At 33.2% G+C, this 21,688-nt stretch overlaps 1 protein-coding gene across 2 annotated transcripts in view; it reads right to left on the reverse strand.

The window, feature by feature from the left end:
* kcnq2b (potassium voltage-gated channel, KQT-like subfamily, member 2b) overlaps positions 1–21,688 on the reverse strand; it is a 35,332-nt gene that overhangs the window by 2,638 nt on the left and 11,006 nt on the right. The window contains exons 2-14 of one of the 2 annotated variants that reach the window (XM_026212943.1): positions 20,007–20,097; positions 19,799–19,925; positions 19,209–19,384; positions 15,211–15,336; positions 13,802–13,912; positions 12,421–12,516; positions 11,840–11,934; positions 10,597–10,665; positions 10,380–10,409; positions 8,926–9,146; positions 6,652–6,699; positions 3,854–3,962; positions 2,547–2,678 (exon numbers count right to left, since the gene is read on the reverse strand). In XM_026212943.1, the coding sequence (XP_026068728.1) occupies positions 2,547–2,678; positions 3,854–3,962; positions 6,652–6,699; positions 8,926–9,146; positions 10,380–10,409; positions 10,597–10,665; positions 11,840–11,934; positions 12,421–12,516; positions 13,802–13,912; positions 15,211–15,336; positions 19,209–19,384; positions 19,799–19,925; positions 20,007–20,097 (1,431 nt within the window). The remainder of the gene's footprint in view (positions 1–2,546; positions 2,679–3,853; positions 3,963–6,651; positions 6,700–8,925; positions 9,147–10,379; positions 10,410–10,596; positions 10,666–11,839; positions 11,935–12,420; positions 12,517–13,801; positions 13,913–15,210; positions 15,337–19,208; positions 19,385–19,798; positions 19,926–20,006; positions 20,098–21,688) is intronic. The other variant, XM_026212944.1, reaches the window with a different exon arrangement.

A 21,688-nucleotide genomic window follows, 5' to 3' on the forward strand; every position in this document is an offset into this window, starting at 1 on the left:
TCTATCACATCTATCACATTGTCTGATCTGTTACAATAATAAAATTCATATCAGAGATGTATAAAATCGCAGTTTAAAGAAATAATAAACGATGTATTCTATGTTAAAGGGGTCATTACATGCAATTTCAATTGGTCTTTTCTCTCTGGAGTGTTAAAAGCTCTTGGTGCATAAAGAAGATCTGTAAAGCTGCAAAGACTAAAGTCTCAAATCCAAAGAGATATTCTTTATAAAAGTTCAAACTTGTCCAGAAACAATTATGTACAGTATATGAAAAAAACACACACTTAAACCACATTAACACATTGCTTTACACCAAATACACCAAATAATGTTCTTTTTAGCAACGCCATATGACCCCTTTAAAGCACAAAGCAGTGTGGGAAATCACTGAATGCATGCAGAGGGAGGGATATGATAATGAGGGGGCGTGTCCACAGACAGACAGACAGAGGTGATTGGACAGAAAGAGTCAGGCCCTCCAGACGGACGTTTTCTGTTGATATCTGCCTCTTTGGAACAATGTGTCGATGTGAAATCACATTCTTAGTTGCACACTACAGTGTTAGCCGCACATTTGACACATTATCCTCCAAAGCTGATGGACTACACTAGCAGGGGTGCGTCTGATCCGAGACACTTTACTAAATACGGCATCGGATGTGTTGCTTTAAATGTAGAAGAATCAAGCGTGAAGAAAACATATTGTGCATCATGTGGCATGCCTGAAAACGCCATGCCGTCATGCATACGCTAAATGAAAGGAAAAACCATCTCCATTTGCTGCTTCTTGCTGCCGCAACTCTTCATTTCCACACAGCGGTGCAGGCAAACTAGCTTAACCAGTTTTAGTTCAGCTACATGACTAGTAACGCACCGAAAGGCGATATTTGGTTCCCCTCGACTAAACATCTCTACAAAACAAGGTCATGAAGAGTTAATTATCAGAAGCCGCCCGGAGCGTTTAGGCTCGACGCAATAAAAGACTAGTTTGTTTAGATGATGATGAGCCAAGCTCAGTTTCTACTAGCCATGTAGTCTGAAACAGAAGCAGGTTTCTTAGTTGTTTTCTGGAGCGAGAGAGATCTAACGCAGGCCCGGGAGTCCTAACCTAGAAGACAACTGGGGCGACTCTTTGGTTCCTTTGGTTGAACACTTCTTTGGGCGAGGGGTGCTGGGACACGGAGGACCCAATATCATATCTAACCTGGCAAAGCAAATAGAGTAGAGGACAGCAGAATGCAGAATGACGAGACACGAGCGGCGCAAACACACACCAACAAACCCTCCAAATATATTCCAGACAAACTCCACAGAGTTCATTCCCATAAAAAGTGATGAAGGTATGTCAGAAATGTTTTCAAAATGTGTGCTTGTTTTAAAGCAGGAATATATTTACACGTCAAATCAATTTCTTCATACATACAGGAGGAGTGGCCTAAAACCAGATGGATGTGACTGTGTTAGATTACTTTACTGAATGTACACTGAGAAGTGTTGTTTTTTAAGGTGCATTGGGTCAATGATGATGTTTTTGGTTTTATATGGCATTTAAAAACTTTATTACTATTTTCAATCAAACTTTAATTTAATGACAAGTTCAATAAAAGATGCATAAGAATAAACAATAAAATATAATATATATTAATATTTTAAAAGAAATCATAAAATATATAATAAAATAAAATATTTTTTGTTGCTGTTTTAATGTCCCCTTTAAATATTAAAGATTTTATTATATGATTTTTTAAAATAAATTTATAATTCTATATAAATTTTTTAAACTTTCATATTTAAAAATTTTATCTAATAAAATAAAATTAAATGTTTTCATCACATCTTAAGAGTGCAAATCTTAAACATATTTAATTGTAAAAAAATTTACATAAATATTTTTACAAATACCAATTTCTGAATCATGAATATCACATTTCCTCTGATTTTATTTTAATAAAATATTAAATATTTTAAATAAATGTTAGGTCTACAAATCGTAAAAATAAATCTTCACATTTATTTTTCAAATTAAATTTTTTGTTTGTTTGTTTAAAAAAAAAAAAAACACCATTGCATCTCTTCTGAATTATTTTCTTTGGGTTTTATGATTAGGAAATGAAGCAAACACTATTCTAGTCTAGCATTTGTGAAATTGACCAGCAATTTCGGAGTTAAAATTGTTTTAACTCCACAGTATGAATGGCCTTTTACATTAAATTAATAGATCTCTCAATAATAAATAAGTGTCACATCATTATTGACCCACAAATGCTGCTCCGAACTGCTAAAATATCATGATATTGTATCTCAGTAAATATAAATGTAGACAATGTTTGTCAATGAAAGCATTTGAACACATAAAACTGCACATTATGCCACTGAAGACTGGGCATCATAAACATACATGATTCAGACAGATATGAACATCAAACCAGTGAGAGCCCTTTAGGAAACTGAGCCATGCATCACACAACACAACACACCACTGTCGAGTGTGTATGAGTCGAGCGCTGTGAAGAGTGTGTGAGGACAGAAAGAGAAGCTCTTGCCTGGACTGCAGATTTTTAATGCGTGCCAACATGTCCAGATGACCGGCCGAATACTGCTCGATAACATCCATCACATCATATGGACGCAGACTCTCTTTAAACTTTCGCTTGGACACCATGAACCTCATGATGCTGCAGGAGAAACAACACACACATGATCACGCTTAAAACACTTTACACAAAATGCAAAGGCTGAGAAGCTGTCGAGCACATGCTCAGGTAATATTACCTACTTCTACTAAAACCCTAACAAATATGCCTTGAAAATATATAAATAAATCATTTTTAAACTAATTTTTTTAAACATTTTAATTTGGCTAGTTTGTTACTTGAAGTAAAACCAAATAATAATAAGAAAAAAAATCTTAATTGTACTTATTTTATTTAATCTAGCTTTTTTTATGTAAAAAAAAATAAAAAAAAATAAAAAAAACTATATGGTTATATTAAACCATATATTTCTTTTTATTAATAAAAAGGACAGAAGCACACAACAAAATGAGTAAAACTTAAAAAAGGAAATTAATTCAAAGTGTTAATTAAAGCTATAACAGTATCATAATGATAATAAAATAACACAGATTTTTTGGACCCGTCTTATTTTAGTATAACAAAGATACACTATTACAGTTTGCACTAATATTATTAATATTCTGAATAACTTCTATTTTTAGATTTCCCTTTTTCATTTTCATTTGAATTACATTTTATTTAATTCAATTATTTAATAAAGTTTATTAATTTTGTTGTGATCTGCTTTTTATTATTTCTTAAGTCCATATAAGTTTTATCAATTTTTATTTCAGTTTTAGTTTTATATATTTTATCTTATCAAGTTAAATAAAAAGAAATGAGAAAAAGTAATTAAAATAACATTATTTTTATTTTATTTAAATAAAGAAAAACATTTTTAGTAGTAGTTTTAGCTAACTACAATAACCCTGGACCATTGGGATTTTTATTTTTCATAATTTGTGCTTGCAATAAAATATAAATATATGCTTTTGTGAGATTAACTCAATAACTGAGTCTCTCTCTCTCTCTCTCTCACACACACACACACACACATATATATATATATTTTTTTATCAGGCTTGATACTGACCCAAATATCTCATAAGAGTCGCTGGCATGATGTGAGCAATGAAAGTGTGAATGCAACAAAGGATTCAAAAGACTGAATGTAACATGTTTTGTAACTTACATTCAGGACAGTTTATGAGCTAATATTATGTGATGCAGACTGCTGTAGTTTTATCAATAATATTCCACGTCTGGTGGATGCTGCCTGTCTCATCTTTGCTTACCACACGGCCCTGATGGTAACTTTTAGTCCCGGCGTTAAATCCTGAGGGACAAACTCACAATGGCAGCTCTTATTGTCATCAACAATGTCTTCTCCAGGAAGGCTGGCTTCTAAAAAACACAACACGGACAGCAGGACTCTGGAGTTAGTGCACAAACCCCTTAAACCATCCCTAAACTAAACTTAACAGAGCCACAGCCATTAACCAACTCAGTACCACACCAGACTGGTCAGTGCAATGCCATCTTTATAAAGGCACGAGAAGAGCATCATGGGAGAAACCCAAGACAACTGTGGCCCAGAAAACAATAAAGCCATACAGTGACCCAAAATCACACCACATAATAATATAGCAAATCAAGTGCTATTTACATTAAAGATGTTAAATAAGGACACTGAAAAATTGCTATCAGATTTCACTAATGCTAGTTGGTTTAAAAAGCACGATTCTTTGCTGGTTTTATGTTGAACACGCAACACAATACCAACTCTGTAACCAGCATTTAATGCAATACAGGTCATATTTTCTTTAACAAAACAGACCTGCATCCCATTTTTTGGGTCACGACTCACCACTGATTTAGAGTCATTAAAACTTAAAGGTAATTATGTGGTAAATAATGTTCTGTTTCTTTCACATACCAATTGTTTCGCTTCATAAGGCCTCAATATATCGTCAGGAGCCATGAGTATTCATTTCATGTTTCTTGATATGTTTGATTTTTTTCATTGTCATAACTGGTAGCTGCATGCATTCTCTGAATCACCAAGGAGAACAGTTTGCAAAAAACAATAGGTGAACCAGATTTAGTTGTTCAGTTATCCAAAGCTTCAGTGCTTCAAATAAACGATTCACCTTCAGAGAAATGGCACGCACTCTTTCTTGCGTGAAGTGAAATGAAATGTTCAGATACACATACTCAAAGTTTTTGCAATACAGTTAAATGAGATTCAAGTGAAGATGCAAATTTAATTCTGCATGATATCAAAACATCAGGTGGACATTCGTGCAATCACAAGGTTTTCTCTTACTATGATTGCCTTTATATATGCTACCCATCTGACATCTTGATAGCAATTTATAGACGATGCAAGATATTTCATGAACTTAACAGCATCATTACTGAAAAAGAAGCATGACTAGTTGAAATTTCTAAAAGTTAGGGGGGAAAAAATCATTAATATTCTGTTACTATTAAAGAAAATCATCACTCATAAAATAATAATGAATGAAAAAAATATAGAAGGTTTAGTTGCATCAAAAATATCTCATGCAGATTAGTGTAAAACAAATAAGAGCAATATGAAATGTAGTGTTTCTGCAATGTACCATGACTGACTAACTCTATTTCACAGTCGATGGGACTTTAGTGACAGGGTTAAACTGATAACTACACATTGACCGGTTAGCAGCACCTTTTTCTCCTTTTGTCAAAGATTCATTGTAAACAGAATGCAAAAATAAAAGTATTGACTAAAAAAAGATTTCAGTTTAGAGCATAATACATTTTTGAATAAAGCAATGAACAAAAAGTTCATCATGCTCAACGTTTTCAAAGGTATCTTAAAGATGCAAGCATTTTAACAGAAAAACACGTCATATTTTTAACTAAAACTTTTCATTGTTGAAAAGCACAATGGAAAATCCAGCATGCAATGCAGGTAAGACCTCACAGACTGGCATATTCTCAGACCGCTGTGATGAGCTCAGTAAAGAACTGGATCCAGACAAAATCACATTTTAATCAATCAACAAGTGAAGTTATGAAGCTTCCAAGTTGTAGCGCCCTCTAGGCAAAATGGAATGAAATTTGGTGCATCTCCTCAGATTGTCCTGGTGTACTTGTGCACCAAAATCTGTTAACTTTGCACATTGTGTTCACTAGAAACCGGATTATTAGTCAATATGGCATACTCCTGAAAAATGCATTAACTTGTGTCTGCCAAACAATCAAATTATTTAATATTTTATAACTCTCTTTTTTTTCTTTTTCTTTTTTTAAGAACATTTAATGTCAATCATAACAAAGACCTATTCAGTTTGGAAAAGGTTTCTTCAGGAAATTAAATATGGTGGAATTTTTTCCAATTGAAAGTGCAATGTGACCTTGTATGGCTTCTGAGTTACAAACATTTGCTTATTACAGCATCACCTAGTGACTAAGATACGCCAAATTTGGTGTACTGTCTCTTTAAGACATGCATGCACATATTTCTAAATTTCAATATGATCAGACAATCAGATTTGAGATAAGTGGCTGAGGAATTTTGAATGACTGGTGGACATTAAGACCAGAAACTTTAAATAGAGATATATTTGACCCTCACAACGAATGAGAAGAGTTGCATCAACAATATTATTCATGATGTGGATGCCTTAAAACAGCACCAAAAGTTTGATTTGAATCTCTTTCAATTCATCCCAGCAGTCCTGAGAGATATGCCGTCCTTTAAGAATGGAAAATCTTACATACTGTAGTTTTAAATGGATGGAATTAATTAATGAATACATTTAGCATGCTTTAATCAAAAGAGCTTTAGTCAAGAGACCTTTGAGCTTTATTTGAATAAAACCCAGTCAAATATTAAAAGAAATATACCAGACTAGTGAAATCACAGGTTAATATTCAGAACAACACCATGATTGTGTGTGATACCGCTATAAGCAATATGCTAATCATAGCCCAAACCAAACTCAAAGCATCTTTGCAGACTGGTGGCTTTGCTGTGACTGAAGCTGGTTAGTTTGACTGATTTTAAGAGGTAGAATGGGAGACCGACCCATCTGAATTGTCTGACCTGGAGAGTTCCTGTGTCTCAAATCTTCCTCTTGCATCTCAATGAACACTTTAGCATCAGCATCCAACATAGAAACGGAAAGGACAGCATCAGGATCCACATTCATCGGAAAAAACGAGGGGAAAATCATAAACGTGCACATGGATTACAAAAGGTCAACCTTTCCACAATCTGCCATCCACATGATTCTGTCAGAGAGTTTTATTAGGTTTTCACCGCTGACTGCCTTTGTATTTATCCATCTGAAACCGTACATTATTCAATAAAATGTCAAGGTTTCTGAAAACCACAAATAATCAGTGAACTTGCACTTTGTGGAAAGTGTAACCAAAGATCAAACCTTTTCATAAATTATATTTCAATATTCCAACACACAGTCTTACGATTCAGGCCAAATATTATGATTGGTATGTAAAATTATATATATTTATGCCATAATATATGTCATGAAATCATATACTTTATTCATACCAATCATAAAACTATCTTAAATAGCTTAAATAAATTATTGCACGTATTAGCTAATAAAATATTTAGCTCAAAATTGTCTACTCATGAACTTTCAAAGTTTCTGCACAAAAAAACACTTGCAGCAAGCGACATTTAACTCGGTTATACTAAGATCAAATTGATATGCACAAAAATAATGCAGACAGCAAAGAATTACACTGATCACGATACAACACTGCAAAAATCACATGCAATGGCACAACAGAAAGACAGAATAAGAATCCTGATGTGTGGTACTCGATTCTGAATCTGGACTGGATCTAGTTTCTGACTTCACGTCTTCTCAACTGCAGATTCTTATTCACTTACACTGAACATGGACATGTCTGATCTCATACATAAGAGCAGTGTATAATTCCTTATCCAGAAACTAGTTTTTCACTGACATCATATCTACTGTGACCTCAAATATACAAACTATAACATTGATTGTGTGATTCATGATTGTCACTTGTTGTGTTTGAATCAACAACTTTTAAATGTGATTAGTAACATTCTATAATGTTCTAACATTATGCGTATGTAACATTCTGCAACAACTGTAACAAATGTATCACTCTGCAATGATCGTAGCAAATATAACATTCTACATCTACCATTGTGTAACATTATGTGTATGTAACTATCTGTAATGATTGTAACAAATTCTATAATGATCATGGCAAATGTAACATTCTACAACTAGCATTCTATAACATTATGTGTATGTAATGTTCTAATAATTGTAACAACTTAAACATTCTGCAATGATCGTAGCAAATTCTACATCTACCATTCTGTAACATTATGTGTATGTAATGTTCTGTAACGATTGTAACAAATGTAACATCCTGTAATGATCGTAGCAAATTCTACATCTACCATTCTGTAACATTTTTTGTATGTAATATTCTGTAACATTCTGTAACAGCTGTTCTGTAAGATTTTGTCTATGTAATAAAATTATATAGACTAATTATATGATGGCATGCACTAGTCACTTTGTGCAGCATTGGTCTGCTCACTACCTCATTCAGCATGGAACTGACAACATTCCACTACCTCATTAGTCAGTTTAATATAATAACTGCTCTTGAGCCCTTTGTCACTTTTCACTTTAATTAGACTTAATAAGAATTTTTTTTTTTTGTACTAAAAATATTTTATCTGCACTGTTGTTCAGTTCATTGATTTGTACTATATCGGTCATTTGCCTTGTGCTGCTTTATTTAACTTTATTTTTCATTTTATTATATGCCTTTTTTTTTTTACATTCCCTTATTGTATAGTGTTATCTGTGTGCACCGGGGGTCTGAGAGTAACGCATTCTCTGTTTGTATGTACTGTACATGTTGAAATTGACAATAAAGCAGACTTGAACTTGAACTTGAACTAATAGTCGGTAACACTTTATTTTAAGGTGTCCTTGTTACATGTTACCTGTACTTACTATAATAATAAAAATTAATTATGCATAATTACATGCAAATAACCCTAATCTTAACCTTAACCATATAGTAAGCACATGAAGGTTATTAATATTACTCAGAACTTATATGTATGATTATACTGTAACAAGGACACCTTAAAATAAAGTTTAACCTAATATTCAGTAAAATTCTGTAACAATTGTATCAAATGTAACAGTCTAAAACTTCCATACTGTAACATTCTGCTCAAGTTACATTCTGTTACAATTGTAACATTTCTACAACTACAAAACCACGACCAAAGCAGACAGATACGACCAATGAGGCGACACAGGAACGGGTTGCTTTCCCTCACCTTCTGAGTTCTGGCGGGACGCTGCTCCTTTGAAGCGGAAGGCCTGTCTGGCCCGACTGCGGTCGCCAAAGCTGAGGCTCTTGGGTACTTTGGAGGGACTGTTCTCAATGCTGTTGTCAGGAGAGCATCGCAGGGGCTGCTGGCCCTGAGGAGAGTTCTTCCCTTTGTTCGCGGAGTTTCTCGGGCTGGAGAACACACGCTCTTTCAGACTCACTTTCTGACTGTGAAGTGTGAAAGAGTGCAGAAGTTAGAGAACGAGGGTTTGCGGAGGCTATAGTTATAATGTTAGGAAAAAGTAATTGTGGAAAGCGCACCGAAAAACTACTGAAAATGATCTGAAAAGTTATAAAACTTCACTAGATAAGTTGACATTCACCCAAGATTATTATTATTATTTTTTTTTACTGATTTGGTAAAATGCATAATAGGATCGAATATTACCATTTTACATATTCTGATTGGATGAGAAATTTCAAGGATGCTGATTTAGGTATACTGATTGCATGGCTATGAAAGTAATTCCATGTTTACTTCATCAAATCCAGAATATATCTGAAAAATTAATTAAAACATGCATAAATTACTAATTTTGCATTGCATCACCAATTTGAGCATGCATTAAATTTCCATTAGTTCAAAAGCATGTCATTAATTCTGCTTCCACACTCAATTTAAACTCAATACAATATTTAAGCATAAACTTGAGATTTATGCATTTGAATTGCATATAAAAATTCCAAGCATTTGGATTACTCAGTTTTAACATAAACTAATAAATTAATGTGATGCATATTTGTGAAACAGGTCTGATTTCTGTACTTAAAAACATGGCATAGTTTATTATTAACTATATGCATCTAATTTATTTCATTTAAATAAACACATTTATTTTCAAAATCCATTTGTTCAAATAGCTTAGAATAAAAATAAATCTATTAATAATAATAATAAAAAAAATATATATATATATATATGTGTGTGCATAGCTGTTAAACAACCGAAATTCAATTAGTAAGTGTATGAGATTGAGTACAATCAGCAGTAAAACACAATTTTTATTCATATCCCTATCTGAATGAACTACTGATTAATGGTTGTAATAAAGTGTTTCCTGTAGAGATTCACTGTCTTCACCACATGTGTTTCAGTGTTTTGTTGAAACGTGGGTGGATGTATTCATGTGCATTTGGCTCATTAAACGCCAGGCATCTGTCTGTACACAGACAAGGTCAAACTAATACACACATACATTTAAATAATGTGCCCATTGATGTGGACATGCATAGACTGGCAAAATATTTGCACACAACCAATGTCCATGAAACACATCCTGCAAAGGCGGTGCAGATGACACAGAAACTGAAGTGATGCATGCAAAAGAAAGCATTACAACATCTGAGGTGTCAGATAAATATTAAATCATTTATATGTACAGCGCACATGATTTTACTAACCTCGGAGAGGGTTCTGGTTGGGCGTCCTTTCTGTGTAAGAAAAGAACATTATACTTTTGAACGCAATGCAATCCTTTTACAACATCCTAATAATTATTAAGATGCATGAACTTAGCTTGAAATGGCACGATGCAATTCATTAACACATGAGGACACTATTAATCTGAGTGGATCAAAAATGAAAGTGCATTTAAAAACACCATTTTTACATCATCACCTAAAGGAGAGGCCGGATTTGCTCTTGAGGTTTCTCAGCAGATCGAGCTGATTCAGAGGAGGGATGAGTCTGGAAAAACACACAGAGACTGTTGGCACACAGCTAATGTGTGAAGAGGAAATGCTGCGCAATGCTTATGCAAATCTGGAAGCATCTTTAGACAGAGAAATCGAAGGTACTATTAATAAACACACCACTGACTGTGAGAGGGACAGAGAAAGAGGCGTTTGCACATGTATGCATTTATTAATACATATATACTACTACTTCATGCACAATAAAATGCATTTGTAAGAAAATTATAAAAAGTATAAGCTGATTTAGTTTATAATGCACCCCATATGAATTATAAAATGTATATTTGCATGTAATAGCTGTTTTGGGTTCAGAAAGATTTTTATGTTTTTGGAAGAAAAAACTTGTGCTGTGAATTTTTGGCTGAATTTCATTGAACAAAAGTATAATAAAAATTATGCATAAAAAAAGTACAGTAAAAACAGCAAAATTGTGAAATATTATTACAATTTAAAACAGCTGTTTTCTATGTGAATATCTCTTAACATGTAATTTATTTATTTGATGCACAGCTGTATTTTCAGCATCATTCCTCCAGTCTTCAGTGTCACATGATCTTCAGAAATCAGAATAATATACTGATTTATTGATTTACTGCTGGATTCTTCAATGAACAGAAAGTTCAAAAGAACAGCATGCATTTGAAACAGAAATTATAAATGTCTTTACCATCACTTTTGATCAATTAAATGTAAAGCCTTGATAAATAAAGTATTTTAAAATACAGTCTTTGTTTGCGTTCAGATGCTTCAAGTTCATCAACAACATTGGTTTGCTGTATTGCACAAAGCACAACAAGAACACGTGATTCTAAAGCTTTAACGTCATTCCACTCTCTCGAATCACTCAAAAGCAGCATTATCAGCTGAAACTTCACATGTGACATGCAACATCACATGCATCGCCTGCTGAACCCACATTTGATATCAAAGCATGACGTATGAATAAAACATGTGCTGTATACGCAGGTATGAAGAGAGGGAGTGTGTGTGCAGCACTGTTAACCTTCACGAGCTGCACAAAAAGAGTCAGAGAGCAGATCGATGCAGAGACGTCTGAGGAGATCTCATCTGACACCCAGAGGGATGCTGGGATAGAGAGAGAGAGAGAGAGAGAGAGAGAGAGAGAGGCGGATGGGGGAAGGAAATGCATGCAGAAGCACAAATACCTGTACATGGGCACAGAAACGGTCCTTTCGTAATAGTCCCATGTCGAAAAGAGATCCGTACGATTCAGGTTTGTGGCGTAAAACCTCCAGGCAGCCTGAGAGATGACATCACACAGAGTCAAATTAAAATATAACATACATTATAAGAATATCTTGTAAAAATGACAATGCATACAGGTTTGAAACAACATGAGGGTGAGTAAATAACGATGGGTTAGCTGAATCTGTCTTTGGAAGAAGATTTCATGGTTTTTATTTTTCACCAAGGGTGCTTTTATTTGTTCAAAAATACAATAAAAACTGTTAAAATTTTAAAATTTTAAACAGCTGTTTTCTATGTGAATATATTGTAAAATCTAATTTATTTCTGTGATGCACAGCTGAATTTTTAGCATCATTCCTCCAGTCTTCAGTGTCACATGATCCTGATTTGCTGGTACTTTGAAAATCAGAGTTTTCTCATGATTCTTCGAGACTATCAGATGGTTTCACAGCTGTGAGTTTCTCACTCATCCCGTGTTTTTTGCAGCTGACCGATGACACTGAACGTACGCGGGACGTTGAGATGAGATGTGCTGTACCTGAATTAAGCCGGCAGCTGGATTCCTGCGCTTCTCGAAATGTTTCTGCCGATGCTGTTCCTGAACTTTCAAGGCAAACCCAGAACCCAGAATCCCCTGCGGAGCGTCAAAACAAACTTTGTTAATGATGACTGGACCTAGTTCTTCCAGAAACTGAGCCGTGTCGTCTATTACATCGCACTATAATAGAGTGTCGTGACATTAAAGGGCTCATTTCTTCTGATAAAGTGCTCTTTTATTAGGTTCTTTCTCTCCCTGAGCTCTAGTTATAATGTTAAGCAAGGTTTGTGCAGCAAAAACAGACAAATCATCCCACCTTCTCTCTGAATATTTGTTGTTTGGGTGTGTGTATGTTCAGGTATTTGAGTTTCTGATGTCAAATATCCAAGTTTTCATCTTAGTTTCATTAGATGACTGAGGAGGGGATATCATACAACCCTAACACTTATATAACCCTAATACTTATATATATATATATATATATATATATATATATATATATATATATATATATATATATATATATATATATATATATATCGTGCATTATGAGTGTATTTTTAATGCATAGTTTGTTCTTTGTAATGCACTGTATGATCTCATGAATAACTGTAATCAATTTTATAGTACTTATCTATTAATTGTTACACCTGTAGAATGTTTATTTCATTTAAGTCCATTTTTGCAACTTTTCCCCTCAATTCTTTGTTTGTATCTTGTGATTTTTTTAAATTGTAAAATTAAATAACTGTATTACCTTTAGTATTTTTTTATTATTTTTTAAACGTATTTTATTTGTTTTAAAAAATAAAACATATAAATTTGTTTTATTTTTATTTTATTTAACAAAAGGTTACATTTCTTACTAATTACTTTTTACTTTTTTTTTTTTTACTATTAAATATTTAATTTAATCTAATTTTTAAATTGTGAAATGTAAATTCTGAATAGTGAGAGAAAAGTCATAATTAAATGATTTATTTTTATATCCTGTTGCATAGATGGGTTTTAGAAAAATTCTAGACATAACACGGAATCTGCAAAATTTTACAATGCATTTTGACATTTGTTACAAGTATTTATGAAAAGATTGTATGCGTTACATTATTACATTACATCACATTATGTACATTATGAATACCTTTTGAATGCAATGTTACTTTTAAAGGTTCTCTGAATGTTCTGAAACAAGTAGTAAAAACTTTTTAAACTTCCAATAATTGTGAAATGTTGAATCATAATTCACAGATGCGTTTACTTTAAAGCAGAACTGCTATGAAGGAAAACAGTTTAAGCAGTAACTGAGATTGTTATATTCATAATAAACTGCTCTCTCCGCTCCATTAAAAACCTGTTTGACTTCATCTGTTCATGTCCTCACCGCAGGCAGAGCGAAGAACGACACGCCGATCAGGGTGAAGGTCGCGGCCAGGAGACGTCCGTTCCAGGTTATGGGATATTTATCGCCGTAGCCGATGGTGGTCAGAGTGATCTGTGGGACAAGATCAGTTCAGATCCTGCACAGTAATTCAGTCACTGTCTGAGGCGCCTGAAAACTAACAGCTGAAATGAGGAAGTCTTACGGCTTCTGGGGCACATCTCACAAAAAGAAATTATGTTTTGCATAGAGGAAAAAAAGAACAGTGGGTTTTAAGATTAGGAGTAAAACTATTATATTCATACACAAATACTTGACAATTTAAATAATAGTTTTCACTTTTATTGTGTTGTTATTATATGGAAATGTGTTGTTATTATATATACAATAAAAATATGATGGAAATAATCTCCTAATGTAAAAATTATCTAAATGAAACTAAAATATATACATACGTATAAATGAATATATTATTATATTAAATATTATTAAAAATAGTATATTATACATTACATTTTTTGTGTGTGCATATATATATATACAAATACAAATATTTTTTAGATTTTGTTCAGTTTCGCACACAAATGCACACACAAAAAATAAAATGTATAATATACTATTTGTAATAATATTTAATATAATAATAAAATAATTAATATATAAATTAATATATATATATATATACACACACACACACACATACAAATAAATATAAAAAATAATACTTTAATAATATACAAATATTTAGATTTTTTTCGGTTGTCTCTTTTTAAATAAAACATAAAAATAAAAAAAACTATTATATAATATTCTTTTGTTTGTTATTATAACATGATTTGCCCCAATAAGAACATACAAAGTAACTGATTTATTGATTGATTAATCTGTCAGTCAAAATAATGCAACAAATAATCTAATCTTTCTATGAAAGCTCATTACAGATGATGTGTTAAACAGAAGAATCAAACCAGAAAGATAAATATTATGCAAGAGCCATCCACACATGATTCCTCTGATCTTTCTGAAATCGCATCTCATCAAACTCAACGAGTGATGAACATCGCTGCATAATTAATGATCCTCACAGAGTCCTGCGTGCAAACTTTATCTGATATCCTTGAGTTTATTTCCAGAGGAATCCCGCCAGCGCTTCACTGGAGTCCCTGAGTGCTGATTAACTCTATAATAAAACTGAAAATATGAAACCCAGCAATGCAGAAGCGCGTCTACACCAGAGCACTTACAGAATGTCAAGAAAACAAATGGTGTTCATCCGTCCATTAATGTGCTTCAATGAAGAAGCGAGTGAAATGCAATCTGCTCATGATATAATATCGATCTCCGGCTGCATTATGAGAGACTGTGTGCATGCCACATTACTTCAAACACGTTTGTTAGTGCGAAGGGCTTACCAGACCCCACCAGAGCGCATCGGCGTAGGTCTCGAACATCTCGTTATCTTCCTTCTCAGCGAGATACACCAGGAACGAAGCCAGGATCAGACACAGGAAGCCAATGTACCACGCCGTGATCAGTTCCTGTTAAACACAACATCGAGAAATATCAGTCTCAAGAGTCTTCTCTGAAGCTTGTTGTGTGTTTATAAGCCAACAACCCATGAATGATGATGGTGATGATGCACTAAAGTGGCAATGGAGCATTATGCTTGACTTTTGGTTTTGCAAATGCTACTTTTGATTATTTTACAATTAGCAAAAGTGTGGTGCAGGGTCAAAACCATAAAAAAAGAAAAAAAAAAGAAATTATATATATATATACATATTTGATACTTTAAATAAAAACCAAATAATTATTTTAATTTCAGCTAAATGGAAAAAACACACCTCAAAATTACAGTGACATTCAAATGAAAATGGAACATATATAAATAAAAATGCATTCAAATTATTAATAATTTACAGTAAAAACTACAGTAAGAAAGAAATGAATTTAAACCATATAGACATGTAAAAAAATAAAAATAAAATAAAAACAGATAAACAAAATTACCAAAACTTTAAGTAAAATTAAAATCAAAAGAGTAAATATGAAAATAATTGAAAATATTTAGTAAACATGGGCAAAACATTTTTATTTGTAATTTTTAGTAGGTTATTTTATTCAGGTTTAACAATTTTTTTTTTCAGTTTTAGTTTAGTGTTATTTATTTTATTTACATTTAGTAGTTTTAGTGCTTCAACTTCAGACAAAAATTATAAACGTTGTTTTGAAAGCTAACAGAAATAGGTTTTCATCTAATATTTATATATTTATTTTTCTTTCAGCTTTATTTCAATTGATGCAAAAATGTTAAATAGTTGTAGTTTTAGTTAACAATGACCCATAATCTCAGCATGAAAAAATCCAAAGAAAAGCAACGTCAGAGTTTTTGCTCTGTCAGCAGCGAGCTTCTCTGCTCCTGTTAATGCATCTTCCTGTGGATGCTAAGAAACGAGACACCGCTCAAACACAGACGCTGGAACGTTACGCCACTGCGACTCAATTTAGACCGAAAAATGCACCGTCACACACTTTCTTGCCCTTCAGAGAGAGAGAGAGAGAGAGAGAGAGACGTCGCCCGAGGGACCTGAATAAATGAATGGCAGGATGCTTTAATCAGACTCTTGACTGCAGTCTGATCCTCTCTTCTGATTAATCTGGCCAAGAACTGACCATCTAGAAGGCACAGAGAGTCGTTCACTTTGTTTAGAAGTGCTGAAATAGCAAAAAAAACCTCATTTTATTCTGTGAACGGCTGAACAGAGAAATTAGAAAACAGTTTGGAGTAGGTATGATTTTGGAACAAGTCTCTTCTGCTCACCAATGCTGCATTTAAAAAGTCAAAGATACAGTAAAAACAGCAATATTCTGAAATATTTTTACAATTTCAAACAGCTGGTTTCTGTGTGAATCTCTGTTAAACTGTAATTTATTTCTGTGTATTTTCAGCATCATTCCTCCAGTCTTCAATGTCACATGATCTTCAGAAATCATTTAATATACTGATATGCTGCTCTAGAAATATTTCTGATAATTAGCTTAATTAGATATATTTGTGGAAAATGTGATGCATTTTACTTTTGAGGATTCACAGATGAATAGAAAGTTCAAAAGAACAACATTTACTTGAAATAGAAATCTTTTGTAACATTATTAAATGTCTTGACTGTCACTTTTGATCTATTCAGTGTCCATTCTGAATAAAAGTATCAATAAAAACCCTCTAAAATATATGATAGCTTTTCTTTGAGATTTTAATATCATCAAGTCTTAATTTTTATCTCAACACAGCATGAATAACCTTGTTTTAATATACTCAGCATTAATTATTAATCAGACTAATGCTGCTGTTTCACAGACGTCACCCTGCTAGCATGCAACTCCTTTCAAACTCATTCATATTTCAGAATGTTTACAGTGAACATGCAATTTCTATAACGCATCTGTTTATTAGAGAAAATGTGTTTCATCACTTGGACAACGGACGATGCTCCCCGTCTGTTTTCAGTGAGTATAAAACTGCTGAGGAATCACGCAAGATGGAGCTGCACCGCAATCTAAAAATAGATTCTGTCTGCTATAGCACTGAGGAACATCAGAGCATGAGACACGAGAAACTAGTTCTAGAAGTGGTGTATTCTATCTGCATTAAGTGCAGTTTGAGTTGCATTAACGTTTCCAGATGAACTGAGCTCTAAGAAGAATAGTGTCACTCTCATCAATGCCTCAGTGAACAGAGAATGTTCTCAGAACGTTCTGGCAAGGTTCTCTCAATGTTATGAACAAAAAAAGAAAAGAAATACATGTATGAACAAAAGCAAGTCCTTGATGGATGTCTTATCTTTTTAAAGTCAGGTACTTTGAAGACTCTTTACACCCTGCTCTTTAATAACATTATCAAATCATTAGCATAAAAACATTTTTAAGTTACTACTTGTTTCAGAACATTCAGAGAACCTTCAAAAGTATCATTGCATTCAAAAGAAACATTCAAAAGAAACATTCAAAAGTAACATTCCATTGCTTGCAAAATGATAAAATGTAACCTAAAATGTTCCCTTAATGTTTTAGTTAACTCTTTACAAGAAGGTTCCATTGGTTAAATTATTAACTAACATGAACAAACAATGATCAATACATTTATTACAGTATTTATTAATCATTATTAATTTATTAATGTTAGTTAATGAAAATACAGTTGTTCATGGTTATTCTTGTTTGTTCACAGTGCATTAACTTAATGCACAATGTGAAGGTTATGTTAACTTTAGATTTTTATAATGCATGAATGAATCTTAAATGCTGTAGAAGTGCTGTTCATTCTTAGTTCAGGTTAACTAAAGTAATTAACTAATGTTACCTAACGAGTGTTGCCATACTTTTCTGTAACATTCACATAACCAAGAAAAAATATTTTTAAAACACACACACACAAAAATAGAAAAATTAAAAAATAAGGACACTGTGAACGTTCAGAAATGGGAACATTAGTAAAAGGTTCTTAGAATATATATTTGTTCAAACACTTTCAACTTTGCCCGTGTTTACTAACTGTTAACAGCACAGCCAATCATTTCAACGCAGTTTGCATTAAATGTCTTGTTCCTGTCAGCTCTCCGTCTGTGACCGTGCGCCCTGCATTTACAGTACCAGTTTATGTCTTGCCAAGTGCTATCGATTGCAAATCTGCAGCTGAAACTTCCTCAGGATGTCTCATTAACATCACTTTGCCCTTTTCCTCCTCTCTTCATTGATATTGCCACACCGAGCCAAAAAGACGCCACCAGATCCGTTCCCGACCTCTCAAACCCATTTGACAAACAACACTTGACAGAACAACTCCTGTGGTTTCCATTTTTTTAAATCTGTACAGCAAAGAGCCTTATGGGACAACCTGAATAACATAAACCTCACATATTCATAATTGGGCAACTTTGCAGTTTGGAAATAGAGTTTGTCGACTGTTGATTCATGCTTCAGCTGTGGTGTTCGAGGGCATCAAACAACTTCAAAAAAAAGGTATAACAGGATATTAAATCAGAAAAAGAAAGTGAATTTAGATTAATTTGGAACAACGTGCATTGACGACTCATTCACAATAAGACCAGAAACATGAATTAAAGAATGTAAACCTGTTGACTTTTTCATGTGCATGGATATGCATTGATATTTCTTGACATGAATTGCATTTCTTCAAACAATTTGTGCAAAATAAGACCAGATGCATGTATGAAGGAGTGTAAATCGGGTTGATTTGATGAGCTTTATCTAAAGCCAATAGACCTTTACTGCCATACTGTATAAAGAAAGTATTGCAAGCATCAGAATGACTGCCGGTGTGTGAGATGAGATTTCCAGGAGCATAATGGAAGTGTTTCTGGTTACTGAACAGTTTCTCGTCTTCGGTTACCTTGCTGTGAGCGTAAACCACAGATCCCAAGAGTTTCCAGGTTCCCCCGCGTCGGTCCATGCGGATCATCCGGAGAATCTGGAGGAAGCGGAGACTCCTGATGGCCGAGGTGGCGAACACGTTCCCCTGCGTTCCAGCGGCCAAAACCGAGATCGAGGCGATCAGCACCATGATGTCTGACCAATAAAAAAAGAAATAAAATATATAATCAAATGTTTATGTGACAGAAAATCTGCAAATTGACATGCATTTGGCAAACTGCTTTTTGCATTTTATCTCTATATAAGTAAATTTATTTTCTGCACACCAAGGCCATGTTTATTTGATCAAAAATACAGTAAAACAGTGAAATATTATTACAATTTAAAACAACTGTTTTCTATGTGAATATCTGTTAAACTGTAATTTATTTCTGTGATCAAAGCTGTATTTTCAGCATGTCTTCAGTGTCACATGATCTTCAGAGATCATTCTAAAGCAGCATTAATTGGAAATAGAAACCATTTTTAATATTATAAATGTCTTTACTGTCACTTTTAATCAATTTAATGTGTCCTTGATGAATAAAAGGATGCGTTAAAGATACTCACCGATAACACAGAAAGGTTTCCGGGCGAATTTTAACCTTCCCCTCCATCCTCTGTATCGACAGCAACATCCTGCAGACCAGATCCTTACAATGTATTCCACTCCGAAAACCACAATGGTTACAATTTCCTACAAACACACAGACAGACGTCATGTTAGCATGAGATCAATGCACACGTGTTAAATCAATACCCCTGTGATAATACATACCAGGATGTAGAGGGCGTCTTCGGAGCTCTTCTCGTATTCTTTGATGGTGGAGAACACGGACAGAACCAGACAGGAGAAAACCAGCAGAAAACTGAAATGACAAGAAAGAAAAACTGTTTACATGACGTGCATTGGATTTGCATGTGATTTGTGCAAAATAAAAACAAATGCATGTATTAAACCAGAAAAAAACTGAAAAAAAAGTTTACATGATTTGCATTGAATTTGCATGTGATTTGTGCAAAATAAAAACAAATGCATGTATTAAACCAGAAAAAAACTGAAAAAAAAGTTTACATGATGTGCATTGAATTTGCATGTGATTTGTGCAAAATAAAACCAAATGCATGTATTAATACGGTAAACATTTTTTGTTGTTGTTGTTGGTTTGATCAGCATAATGAATTACTTTATCTAAATAAATCATGTTGCATCTTTTAAAGATTTTCCTAATGAAATATCCAGCAAATAGAGACAATAAGCGAGTGTTTATTTGTAATCTGTCCTTCAGATGCCACATTAAAGTGGGTTATTGCATTGCTGACACTGTTTTTTTCACCATCTCTCTGTCGGCGTGAGCTCTGCTGTGGTTCCTCAACAAACTCAATAAGAATCCTGCAGGAAGTGCTGAGCTGGCCGCTGATGGCCTTGGCCACAGACATATGAGTAATAGCGTGATATCAGCCTTGACACACACTAGCCCTCCGCGTGAACACATCACACAAACTATTTACTGACACAAACATTATAACTCCACAACACACCGACCCAAGGCAGTAAATTTTAGAGGGATGCACTTTTATATTATCATGTTTATCTACTCTACAGAAAAATAAGTTTATCTACTCTGACAGCTAACCTTTGGAGATAGTAGTTACAGCTACATCCAAAATTCACATAATAAATATTATGTAACTAATAGTGCTAATGCAATTTAATTAGAACGTGCAAAGCACCTCATAGTGCGAAATATAAATGATACTGCTGTATGTACAGGTGAATAAGGAGAGAAATGTATTTAATAATAATAATAATAATAATAAATTAATAATTTATTTTTTACAAAAATATATGAAGTGCAAAATAATAATAATATAATTTATATAAATATCAAATACATAATAAAATATATTTAATATAAATATATTGCAAAAATAATAGATATATAATTAATAGCAGATATATAATTATATATGTTTACTGTAATGTAATAACATAATGATTATATACACATATACATGAATATATTACATATATTTAATATCATGCTCCTCAGTATGTATGTAATAATATTTGTAAGGTTTTGTTTAATAAATAAATAAATGTAAACAATTACATTTAAACGTATTTACATTTATGAATTCATTAAATAGTATTTTTGCTGAGCAATAACAGTGAATATGCAATAAATAAATAAACAAATAACACACATTTATTATTTATATTGTAATAACAAAATAAAAAATAAATAGTAAGATGCACAATTTTACTTCTATATATTTTCATGCATTTTAATTATTTTGATCATCTTTGGTTGTATAATATTTCTCTAGTACAGATGCTTCCCTTATTCTTCACTTTACTGTAACATCATTATGGCAGAAGAATCTAATTTTCTCTGCGAGGTCATGTTAGAGGTTCATGGAAAGGTAAAAACTAATATTGGCACAGGTGTAGCAGCA

This window comes from Carassius auratus, chromosome 31 (assembly GCF_003368295.1).
Source record: "Carassius auratus strain Wakin chromosome 31, ASM336829v1, whole genome shotgun sequence".
NCBI lineage: Eukaryota > Metazoa > Chordata > Actinopteri > Cypriniformes > Cyprinidae > Carassius > Carassius auratus.